The 13,144-nt window shown below is 38.7% G+C and overlaps 1 protein-coding gene across 1 annotated transcript in view; it reads right to left on the reverse strand.

Annotated features, from left to right (window-relative positions):
• Positions 1 to 2,524: 2,524 nt before the first annotated feature.
• Tmem117 (transmembrane protein 117) overlaps positions 2,525 to 13,144 on the reverse strand; it is a 458,729-nt gene continuing 448,109 nt past the window's right edge. Inside the window, exon 7 of the mRNA XM_059247072.1 lies at positions 2,525 to 4,354. Coding sequence (XP_059103055.1) covers positions 3,708 to 4,354 — 647 coding nt within the window. The 3' untranslated portion in view covers positions 2,525 to 3,707. The remainder of the gene's footprint in view (positions 4,355 to 13,144) is intronic.

Consider the following 13,144-nt stretch of genomic DNA (forward strand, 5'->3'; position numbering starts at 1 on the left):
TCCTTTTACAAGTCCTTTATCCCTCTCTATGGTTTGTTTGTTTATTTATTATTTTACATCCTGACTACGGCTTCTCCTCCTCCCTCTCCTCCCATTCCCTCCTCTTCCCCTCCCTCCCTATAGTTTTAAAGCTTGTGCACAGTAAAATTGCCATTTCATTTCTAAGACCCGGTAATAGCAACTGTTACTTAGCCTCCCCATCTGCCTCACCTTCTCTTTCTATTGTGAATGTCTACCTCTCTCCGGCCACCTTCAACAAGCTCTCTGGTGGTTCAGAAGATGATGCAGTGCTAGGTATATCATTTGCAGCAAGCCAAATACTTGGAAGCTTGGTTTGTGTATGGACCAGTTCTTCCCAGGCATTTGTATAGCATATTTACAAGTCAAAGTGGACATTAACTAGAAGAGTGACAGATCATCATCTCCAAGTCTGAGATGGTCTTGCTTGCATGTGGGTGGGACTGACCTAACACAGTGCAGGCAGGTTCTTTGAGACAAAGCTCGAGGAAATCAATCCAGACAGAGCAGTGAGTCAGGCTATTGTCTCAGCAGGAAAGGTCAGTATAACCACAAAACCTTGCATGAAGTTGCAGGACCAATAGCAGTCTTAAAAATAGGGATCAATTCTGAGTGAGGACAGGAAAATGACAAACAATGGTGGTATTCTCGGGTCTTGACTTGAATAACCAGGTTGGCATCATGGGCTATCAGCTAATAGTGATTCATCACTGTTGTCTTTTTCATATTTCATATTGAGTTGTGTTGGTGACCCCGAGGGCAGTCAGATACTGTAATGGAAGGCTTACGAGGCCCTAGGGTGACGTGAAGTAGGTTGACCCCACCCCCACCTTCACATCTGAATGCTTGGAGAGGTTCTGCACATTAGATGTGAAGTCTGACACTGAGAATTGATTGACCCACAGGGAGAATAGAGAAGAAATCATTCTTAACAGCTCTAGTCAGTTGGTGCTGATCTTAGACGCTAAACGGCAAAAAGGCACAGTAAGTGGCCACCATGTAGGGAAGATGGGTGACCAGCTACGACTTCATGATACAAATGGCCATGTGGTGGTGAGGGCTATTTCTAAGTGCATATCATCAGGCCTGAATTCATAGTGTCTATTTAATTTTTCAATTAAATTACCAGTGAAGTGCTGCTTAAATATAAAATAATAAATTGTGTCAAATTAGTCCAAATTCTGCACTGCATGGAAAATACCATAATTACAGAACAGTAGGAATACAATTGCTTGTAGTCCTTAAGCATCACTATAATCAAGGCATTGCTACTTTTAGAATTATTAGTTTATGACTTTAAATGTTTATTTTAACTCTTCAATTTCTGTGTTTGCTACATCTCTTTTTAATGTCCTTATTAAAAGCAAAATATTTGATATTCAAAAAGTTCCATAGAGCCATAGGCTGCTGCTGTCTGGCTCGGGATCCAGGACTAAACGTGAATGGATGGAATTTTAATTTTGATTTCCTTTTACTTTATAGTCTTCACTTGGTAGACATAATATCTAAAAGGTGTAGGGAAGGAAGAAGGGGCCTCTGTGTAGATGAAAGGAAAGCCCCAGGACATGCAACTGGGTAGTTAAGGCCTCAGCAGCTTCAGATCTTGCTTGATTATTAAGATATCATCTCTGGAGATTATTCTACTTGGTACTGAATGTCTGTAAACATTTATATATGTATATATGTATATATGTATATATATATATATATATATATATATATATATATATATATATATAAACAGTTTTTCTAGATACTTCCTAAAAACACAAAAGCACCATGCTTCAGGTTAATTTTTTTTGTCTATCTTATTTCTGCTAATTTGATCACCCCATTAAACATGTTTCCTCTAATATCCATATTAAAAGTCTCTAGTGATAATTTCAAAAAGCATCCATATGAATAATAAACACCCACCTTAAATGTCAATTTTCTTATGAGAAAATGATTTTTAGAATTAATAAAATTATGACCCCAGGTAGCATTATTTATTCACTTGTCCCAGAGCTAAGAATTCAATACTGTAGGATGTGCAAATGTGACTAGCGATAATTCATGTCAGGATAACATTTCTTTGGTTAGAGTTGTCAAGGGTTACTACAGCTAGCTTGTCCTCTCTATTTTCAGTGCCAGAGATATTTATGATTCTAAGTGCACCATGCATGGCTATTAAAGGCAAAAGAAACAGCAGGGGCATGGTTCCAACTGCTTGGTAAACAGTTATAGCAAGATGTTTATTAAAGCTGGCTCTCCAGTGACAGATAAATGCATAGTTCTGTTCTGCATTCTAAATTCGGCATGGTGCACGCTCAAAAGCAGATCAAAACAAGAGAGGTTTTAAAAAAATCATTAAGACAAAATGCAACAATGTCAGTATGTGACAGGAAAATAAATAATTTACCTTAAAAATGATCTCCCTTCAGCTCCTCAAGAAACATGTAACTATAATTTATGAAATAAAATTAAAAGCAATTTAGGAATATACCATTTATTACCTTGCCTAGAATCAAGCTTTTAAAAATCCATTTTAATAGGTTTATGTTCAGCTAAGGCATGATTGAATCCTTTAAACAAACAGAGAAGCAAAACAAAACCTACATCACATAATTACTGGCATATAATTCTTATTTATTAATGTGCAATGTTTACATCTTTAAAAAATGAAACCCAAACAAAAAATGCACATACACAAAAGACATTAAACAGACCCCTCTACAGCATTTTCTACCACATGAGGTTTGGGTGAATGATTTCAGAATTCCCTTGCTCGACATTGCCATAAGCTTTTCCATTTTCACTGTCCAGAACCATATTTACAGCAAAATATACAATATTGTAGACAGTGGGCTATGCAACCTTCACATGATTATAACTTTAATTCCTTGGTTGTCTAGGATGTTGTGGAAATTCCAATAAATTTGAGAGCTCACCCAACTGTTCCTCTTAACCTTTGTTCCCAAAGGAAAAGGGCAGGACTATTAATCAGGCAGCAATTTATCTTTAATTAGGAAAACATAATTAGGTATTATCACCTAATTGCAATTAGTGGTTGGAGAGTCACTTTTCATGAGCGGTGACCCATGTTGGATTACAGTTCTCCTCTCACTGGATTTTACGTTTATGTTTATATTCAGCAGCCAGCCAATAAAATTGCAAAGGCAATCACTAGGCTTCTCTGCAGTCTAGCATCAAAGTCATCAACTTTGCTGTTAAACAGTGAACCAAGAGGTCTTTCTACAACCACACATCAGCCATGTCTGTTTTCTGCTCAGACATCAAGTGTAAATCAAAATAATTGTATAAAAAAATCCCACGTGAAATAGACTGAAGAACCATTCTACACTTCGTGTCTGGTACAGTTAAAAACAGTTTAATGTCTCAAGGCACCACTATGGTTGAACATCAGATACATGGGTAATCGGCTAATCTACTATGCTGTGAAGTCAGCAAATAGCTTGTGCAGTTGTGAAGAGCAATTTCTAGAGGACCATTAAACATACAGTAGGCACGTGGATCATAATACAAATAGAAAACAAGGAGTCTAGAAAAAGCATGTTGAGCACCGTTGTGGCATTGTTTATATTTTTTTACCTAATGCTATGTAAACCTGACATTTACAAAACGAAAGACTACACAATTTTAAAGTTACACTCAAGGTTGTTCTTTGTGCTCGCTCCACCTAAGGGGCTCTAGTTCATTCGCATACTTTGAGAGGTGGTTGGGTCTTGGTCAGCTTCTGTTGCACCAGTAGATTCCTTCAAGTGCAAGCTCAAGTTTTCTGACGTCAGATGGGAGGACTTGTAGACGATCTCATTAAAGTCGGACCTGATACAAACCAAAGGGGGATCATTCAGAGGGTCTTCCACGGAGACCTGTGTGTTTTCTCGTGTCATTCCCATGTCTTTGCTGTGTTCTGAGGGTGATTTCCTTTTCATACGAGTGTAGGTTTTATCTTGATTCTCCATGCCTTGCTCATTCTTCAAAAACCGACCAAAGAACCAAATGAAGAATCCAAACCACACAAAAGCTATCAAACTTGGAACAAAAGCCAGACACTTGACATCTAGGCTGGCCCCTATGAACCTGCTATGTAAGAACATGTCTCCCTCAACGTAGGTTTTGTTAGTCTGAGGATTAGTGTGATTGGACCTCCATTCCCAGGATAACTTGGTTCTGTTCAAATCCCGTAAACTCTCAGAGTCTTTCACCGTATATATCTTCTGCCCTGGGCCAATATACTGTCCATATTCATGAGGTTTATAAAATATTTGATTCTTCCACATATTCAGGTCCAAAATCAAGACGAGGAAGATAATTCCATAGTTAAACCATTTACCTGCATTTAAAAGGAAATACTGGATTAATCAAAAGCTGATGAAATTGCAATAAAGTTTTCTCCATTAAAATAAAGGAAATGATATAATAGTATAAATTATTGAAAAATTAGACCTGCTGACAATTTTTTGACAGTGAAATACTATCATAAAGTGAATTGACAAAGCAGAATGAATCAAACTGTTAACAGTGGGTCCTGGAGTAACATGAGATTTACTGTAATGTGATTAAATCTCTTTGTTTTAAATGTGCCACAGCTAGATTCAAAGTTAGTCTTAGGTTTTTCTCGAGAATAGTTTCATTAGTGGTGAAAAACAGTTCTAATGCATTTTTTAAGAAAGTCCAATATATGATTGAATATTTCTTACTGTTTCATAATTAGGTCTGGGGAAGAAATAAATCATCTTGCAATGCAAAGCACAGTAGTATATCAATTGACTTTGCATTGCTGTTTGCAGAAGACCTGTTGATTACACCATTAGTTGATGGGATCCCGGTCAATAATCCCTGAGCATTCATTTCAAGGCTTAAAAACACACATCAAATGTCCGTTGAACACAATGTATTTATGAGATATACAACCAAAGCTAATAAACTACTAGAATATCACAGATAATTTAACCACTATGATTTCCGCTTAGTATTTAAAATATTATATATGAACCAGAGAGACAGTTCAGTTGTTATGAGTGCATACTGCTCCTGCAGAGGACTCGAGTTTGGTTCCTAATATGTATGTCATGCAGCTCACAAGAGCCTGTAAACAAGTTCCTAGTGCAATCTGATGCCTCTGACTTCCATAGGCATCTTCATTCACAAACATGCACACACACACACACACAATTAAATATATTCAATTAAATCATATACATATATGTATTATGTTATTTAGTGATATGCTATTGAAATACATCTGCAAAGGGAAAGAATGCAGAAAATTTCTAAGGGATAACTAGGTTCTATTACAATTGTTATAAGTTCTTACAAGTTTTATAACACCAGATATACTATAAGAAAGTTAATATCTCCCTTGAGTTTGTTGTAGCAAATGTTATGATACATATAACAGGCTATAGAAGCTTTAATTGTAGTTTTAAGTATCATGCCTTCATTGTTTAATAATTCATGCAGTAATAGTATTGAACATCATAAAGTTACTGCTTCACATGTTTATGCATTGTGTGCATTGTGCAGTTTTCAGGGAAGAGATCTAATTGTCAAAAGGTTGGGGATACTTTGTCTGCACAGCATTGGATCCTGTGCTATGTAAACTTGAGGGTCAGTGAAGGATGCCTTCTTGATGGCGAGAAGGATGCTTTGTGTATGTTAATAAGCAAAAAAAAAAAAAAAAAGGCCAATTAGTTCAGGGTAAATCTAGAAGTGAAGGGACACTGACCAAACTAAGCGAGAACACTGAAGCCCAGAGAACCTTTTCTCTTACATTCCTGAGTTTTTTTGTTTTTGTTTTTGTTTTTACCAGTTCAACAGTGCTGGATCACACTGACACTTGACTCCTATACCAGTGGCTTCTTAATGTTCCTTCTCATGTGGCACAGAGTAGGGAGAAGATGAAATATGTTGCCTACCTTGAGTCTCATCATCTTCAACAATCTATGAGAGAGTGTGCAATGGAGACGGAACAGATGCCAGCCTCCCTCTGACTCACCCTCACCCTTAGAGGATGCCCTCTGGGCATACCTGTGTAGCTTCTCTTGTCCACCATCATTTTCTTTTCAATGTGAGAAAAGTGACCCAGTTTTCTGATTTTGCCTTCTTCCCACAAAATCCTTCCACTTATTATCTGGGGGTGGAATCCTATTTTTTTATTTCTTTGTATTCTGCAAAATGAAGAATAATCTAAGTGTAATTCTCTGAAAGGATTTTTGTGAGGGTAAAATGAGAGGTTATATTTGAAGCATATTATATCTGAAATATATTACATTTGGCAAAAATATAGCATAATATTATGTCATCAAATTATTTTCTCTACTTTGTCAATTCAGAGGGACAGAAAGACATGGAAGGGTTGTAACATAGGTATTTCTGTGCTAAAGGTGATCACATTCTTTTAGTTTTGAAAAACTCTCATGCATTGCTGAAAACTGGTATCTACAGATTACATAGTACCAGTTCTACAATGAGACCTACTGTGGGTAGCTCTATGGAAATATAATTTGTGAATCACCAGTGGGTAGTTTGTGGTAACAGCTCTGAGAAAAGTTATTTCATGTAGGTAGAATTGGAGACAAACAACAAGTATGTTGTCTCTGCCTCTCCATCAACATTGAGAGTCCATATGGGGATAGCAGATGCATAGGGGAGACACTGGAGCCCCCTGAGACATCACAGTGACTTTAATTTCCTATGTATGGAACACCACGGTCATGGCCACTCAACTGAACCTTGAGGATGCTGAAAGAGTAGAAAATATGATCCTTCCTATTCTTTTGGTTTTCAACCATCAAACACGATCTCTGGCCTATTTGTACACAGGAAGGAGATCCATCGCTAATCATCCATCATTTGATTTGTGACATAGTGTTTTGTTAACTTGGTAACGTTTTCTCCCCTTAAGAACCTTCTTGGCCCTGTGAGATGTGGCATCCTGTAACCCAAAGCCAGGCAGTGTAAGCTCAGCTCTTGTGTTGGTGATGTTGTGTGAAGCGGCAGAGCTGAGTCGTCCTTAAGTGTTCTTCCCAGCCCTAAAAGATCTCCCTGGCTAGTCATTGTGAAATAAATATCTCCAAAGCCTTGATCCTGTAGGATGAGGCAGAAAATCTCCACAAATAGTTGGGGGGGGGGGACCAAGAACAGGCAAAAACAGTTTTCAGATGAAGAAAGCTGTACTTGAAAAACTACACAGTTTGAGAGACACTGTTTGCCCTCAAAAGTAAACCTTAATCTCTGAAATGACCCAAACAGGAGAGAACAGGAAGGCTTTCTACCTCTTTTCCCCAAGTGTGGTCTTGTGCATGTGTGATCAACAGTAGCTGGAGGTTCGGAATTTCCACATTAATCATGTGAGCACGTTTGCATTTCCCCCTGTTGTTTCAACTACATAGCATAATGCAAATCAGCAAGGAGGCAGGGCAGAATCCATACATTATTTCTATTAATCTCCCATTGAAATTGCTCGCTGTCTGCTTTAATGAGAAATCACCGCGTGATGTTGGCGGGGTCACCTCTTCCTTGTATTTTGTCATTTTAATGAATCTTATTGATTGTCAAAAGTGATACTATAATGGAAATTTTATCTTTTTACTTTGTGGGAGTTTATGGAATCCTTGGGTGTGTAATTTTAAAGGAGTCATCATTAAATATCACCCTCATTTAAGACACAAATTGTCAATAATTCAGTGGGGTGGGGGAATACTGCTTTTTTTTTCAGCAGAAGAAAAAAGCCACAATGCACTGATAATTGTAACATATAATGAATATTTCATGATTTCAATGTACATCTAAAATATTTTTAATCATGCGCTCAGGGGACTTGCCAGTTGACATCGTAATACAGCTGTTCTGTAGACATCTCCCTACCAGGTAGGGAGTACTACTTGGCCAGATATATAGGGCAGGTGTTTGTAACATTCATGTTACCTGTTATGGATGCTGTCTAACATCCATTATGGGGCAGTAGGAAGCCATGGCCTTGAAGATGAGTGCTGGGTAAAATAATAATAATAATAATAATAATAATAATAATAATTTCAGTGTGCTGTATCAGTAGTCTTGTTCATGATCAAAGTTATTTTATTTCAGACAGAACAATAAAACCAGGCTTATTAAGTTAGCACATCCCCAAGTCTCTCCCATGTAACTTAGAGATGTGTAGAAAGCATGTAAGTGCTTGGGTCACAAGGTCACAATTTAGTAAACAGAGTATGCATTTGTTGATTTATGAATTGATAGTAATTTTGAGCTGGTAAAATATCCACTTAAGACCTAAGTGCTTCTATTTTCATTGCTCCCTTTAGTAAGCAATCCAATATGACAAGCACTAGTAGTGCTGCGTAGATCACTTTGTAACGACAAAAATAAAAAGAAGAGGCTGTGCAATTATGACAAATTTGATGTCCATTCATCTATGGCTTTGTGGAGCTTAAGGACAAAGTCATATACATTTCTGTGTCTCCTAGATCATAAGCTTAGTTTTTTATGTTAACTTTAAATGTCTGTGGATCAACTTATAAACTGTGAAGTGATGTGCCCCCAAAATATAAAAAGTCTCTTTTGAGTATTTTAAGTCAAATGCATACTTTAGTGATGTAATCAATTCTAGGCTATTGTTAGGATTGATGCAATGTGGAAAGTTCAGAGAAGCAACATATTCATGTCTCAAATATTATAATTAATTATGTATTTAAGTTGTTCCTCTGGTTATGAAGATAATTGCTGAAGGATGTGTGAGGTGCATTACAAAATGGTTATATACATAAATGAAGCAAAATACCTGGCTGGGTAGAGAAGGCTAGCTTGGGTCCTGACATACTCTAGGGAAAACAAACATGGCCTGGGATGATGATGCATTTTAGACAAATAGAAAGAATTGCTGCTTTATATGGAAGGAAACATAGTTAACCCTTAGACCCATACAAGTGCACTGAAATAGAAATTGCTTCTGGAGAGGTTGGGGGAATTCTCATCTGAGAATGTAGAGAGAGAGGTCTTTGTGTACTGTCTTCAGAGGACAGCCTATTTCCCTATAACAAGCTTCTGGTTCTGTCAGACAGACTATCCTGAATGGGTTGCCTTGCTCCTCCCAGCTCTTCCCACCGTCTAACTGGCACAGGAGAACTCCTTAAGAAAATAATTTCTAGGCACTCATTTGCTAAAATTGCCTAACTATGGAAGTAAAACAAATGGCTTTTGCCCATCATTTTTCTTATCCTCGCCATTGTGAAGCACCTGTGCCCTCACGCCACCTGGGAAAATGAAATAGCACATAGAGGCTTCAGAGTCTTGTTTACTTCCACATTTTCATTTTTGCCGAAAGGGTTCCTGTGGGCATCATTGTGCCAGCAGTGTGAATTCTCTCCTCACTGCTACATAAGCCTTCCTTCTGTTTTTTCCCCCAACCCCCTCCTAATTTACTCAGATGATGGCCACCAATGGGACACTTCCTTTGTGTGGCTGGGATGACAGATGGTAGAGCTTCCTCTGAGACTGGCGTTAATAGGACTCAGAGGAGACTGGAGGCTGAGTTGAGAGGCTACCCCTTCTTGCCTCCAGAGATTTTGGCCATCACATTTTTTAATCCATTTATGTGCATGTTATAGGTAGGGGGAAACAACGCAGAAAATAGAACTGTATAATGCTTTTAGCTTTCACTTTAAGAACAATGGACTTGAGCTGAAAATACCCATGTGACTTAATCACTAACCATTGTCCTTTTGGTTGCTGACTTAAAATTCCAAGAAAAAGTATATTTTAACACATGGTTGGATGGAGATGATTATTTTTGTAAGCAGTACCCCAGCTTATAAAATAAAAGCTCATACATACTGTAGCAAACCATCTGTCAAGGGCGATCCAGATGAGCTAAACAGATGCAATAATTCAAGTTATTTTTGACATGCATAAATAAAGCTAGCTTAGAATCAGCATTAAAAATTACTCCCATCCTAAATGCTTTTAAAATGTCAATGGGAATTCATCAGTGTCAGAAAACCCTTTACATAAGAGTATTTCCTTAGGAGGCAGCATTTTCCATTCTTAGCATTCTTCTTCCTGGGAACTCAGGGATTATAGGCACCAGCAGGAAACTTAGAGTAGTGGATAAATGGTGAGGAAACCCTCTCAGGCTACCTGATGTCGGGATTAAACGGGAAACAGAAACTCTGGGTGAATGAAAGGACAAATGTCAAGTACAAAACAGTAAAGGGTGTGCTCTGTACATTACAGGGTAGACAGTGCCTTGAGTGCTTTGCACTTACTCATGAGTATGAGTCTTACAGCAATGTATGTGATAGATTCCATTGCTATCCTCCCTGAACAGACAAGAGACCAGCCCTGCAAAGGCTGAGGAACTAGATGAGAGCCACACTGACCGAGTTAGAGTCCATGCATCAGACCTCTGTCCCCCATTGCTTCAGGACACAATGTCTTAACCTAGCTCATAGATATACAACAGCTTGAGATCAGGATAGAGTCATTGGTGCTTTGGGGGGACCCCTAAAAATCCTCACACAGGTTCTTCTAGCATAAAACAAACACAGGCAAATGACACAACAGAGGAAACTACTAAGGAGACTTCAAAGTCCCTTCTTATCCTTAACTCCAGCTTCCTCCATGGTCACCCAGACAGGCGAGCATTGCCAGTCACAATCCACACTGAGCAATGTTATCTTTTGTACCTTCGAATTCTTGGAGGAATCTACTATGTGCTTTTCTATTGGCCACCCCATTTCTCTGGAATCTGCATTATGCTCATTAGCTTTTGTTAACAGTTACATAAATGTTCTAATTTCATTTCTACCACTATGATAAAATAACCTGACAAAATGCAGCGTATGGTTTATTCAGCTCAATATTCCAGGTTATAATCCATGTCACAGCAGCAAGAGCAGAAGGCAGTTGGTCTATCACAGTTACAGTCAAGAGGAGAGAGAAACAAACATATCCATGCTTCCTCTTGCTTATGCTATGTTCCTACTTTTCTTCACTCTTTCTTTTATAGTTCAGGTCTATGGAATGGTGCTGCCCACGGTGAGTTGGATCTTCCAATATCAACCAACAATCAAGAACATCACTTACAAATATGCCTATGGGCCAACATAGTCTAAATAATTTTTTCTTTAAGTCTCTCTTTCCAGGTGATTTTTCTAGGCAGTGTCAAGTTGACAGTCAAAGCTATCATACTGCATCATCGCTAACTTAAGATACAATCACATCACTTTTCAAACGAGAGTCTTCCACCCCTTGTCCTTAAGATCTCATGTTTCAGCCGGGCGGTAGTGGTACACGCCTTTAATCCCAGCACTCGGGAGGCAGAGCCAGGCGGATCTCTGTGAGTTCGAGGCCAGCCTGGGCTACCAAGTGAGTTCCAGGAAAGGCGCAAAGCTACACAGAGAAACCCTGTCTTGAAAAACCAAAAAAAAGAAAAAAGAAAAAAAAAGATCTCATGTTTCTCTCATAATATAAAATATAGTGCATCTGAGTTACTTTTCTGCTACTGTGACCAAATGTGACTTATGGAAGAAAGAGTTTATTTTTGCTTATGGTTTCAGGGGGAGAAGAATACGTCAGGTGGGGAAGCATGGCAGCAGGCTCCAGGAGTGGAAAGCTGAAAGGCAACATTTGTAACAGCAAGCATGAAGCAAAGAGAATGAACTGGAAGTAGGGAGAGGCTATATATGCCCAGAGCTCTCCCCAAGTACACACTTCTTACAGCAAGGCCACCCCTCCTAAACTTTCTAAAACAGTACCCATTGGGAACCAAGTATGTAAATGCCCAAGCCTATGGGAGACATTTCTCATTCAAACCACTACAATCCAATCCCTAGCCCCCATAGTCTGAATACTATATCATAATCACAATGCATTTAGTTCAACGTCAAATGTCCCCTTAGTCTTTCATTGTCTCAACACTGCTTAAAAGTCAAAAGTCTATTGAGACTCAAGGTAATTTCTTAGCTGTAACTCTATGGAAAATCAAAAAGCAAATTGCATACTTCCAACACATAATAGAACAGAATAGAGAATACCATCCCAAAAGGGAGGCATGGGGGTAAAGTTGAGAAATACTGCCAAAGCAAGACTAAATCCCAGCAGGACAAACATCAGCTCCTGCAGCTCCCCGTTTAGTATCAAGGGCTTCAGTGGCTCTGCCCCTGCAGTTTGCTACCTAAAACATATGGTTCTCTCTTGCTCTGGATCCACCTTTTTTACGAAGCTTTCCTTGGCAGATGCTTCATGACCACCGACCCTTGTAACATCTTGGGATCTCCATCAAAACCCAAGAGGCTTCACTTTTACATATTCATGCAATGATCTCTCAGATCCTTCATACAGGAACTCCCCCACCACAAGATGCCTAGCCTCTGTGGCGCTCTGAAAACACAGAAGAAGAATCCATGACCTCGTCTTCTGGTTCCTTCGTGCCTCTAAATCCACTGTCATGGGCACGGCACCAATGAGTCCGGCTGCCAGCTTAGAATGGACCCTGCCACCTTGAATCACATTAGCAGCAACTTGCATTTGCAGTTGCTTTTTAGGAATAGAGAACTCCTTAGGCCTTTCACAATCTGGAAGTTTAGCTGGGTAGGGTTCTACTCAAAAGGCACATTTTCCTTTATTCCTGAGAAAAACAGGAGACCTCCCTTAAAAGTATTAATCTCCATAACAATTACAGTCTCTCTTCCAAAACATTCCTTGGCTGTAACACTAAATTTCCTAGTGCTTTTGTCCTCTACAAATTGTACATTTGTATTTCTTTCTGCTTCACTTGCTCTTTTTCACTGCAGAGCAGACATATTATCAGTAACAACCATGCCACAGACTCAACATTATGTTGTTTTGAAATGTCCCCAGCCAAAGAACTCATGCCATTTCTTTTTAATTTAGCCTTAGGGAAGTTCTCAGGGCATGGGCAGAAAGCAGACAGATTCTTCATCAAAATATCACAAGGAATTCTTCTAGCCCAGTTACTAATATTGTTCCCCTCTGAAATATTTTTAGCTAGACCTCTATAGTCTGCATAGCTCTTAAAACTACTGTCTTCTAGGCTTCTATTAGGATGAACCATTGATCCTACTTATAGACTTCCAAAATTCAACTGCCTTTCTAGTCCAAA

The sequence above is a fragment of the Peromyscus eremicus genome, chromosome 20, assembly GCF_949786415.1.
Source record: "Peromyscus eremicus chromosome 20, PerEre_H2_v1, whole genome shotgun sequence".
Lineage (NCBI taxonomy): Eukaryota > Metazoa > Chordata > Mammalia > Rodentia > Cricetidae > Peromyscus > Peromyscus eremicus.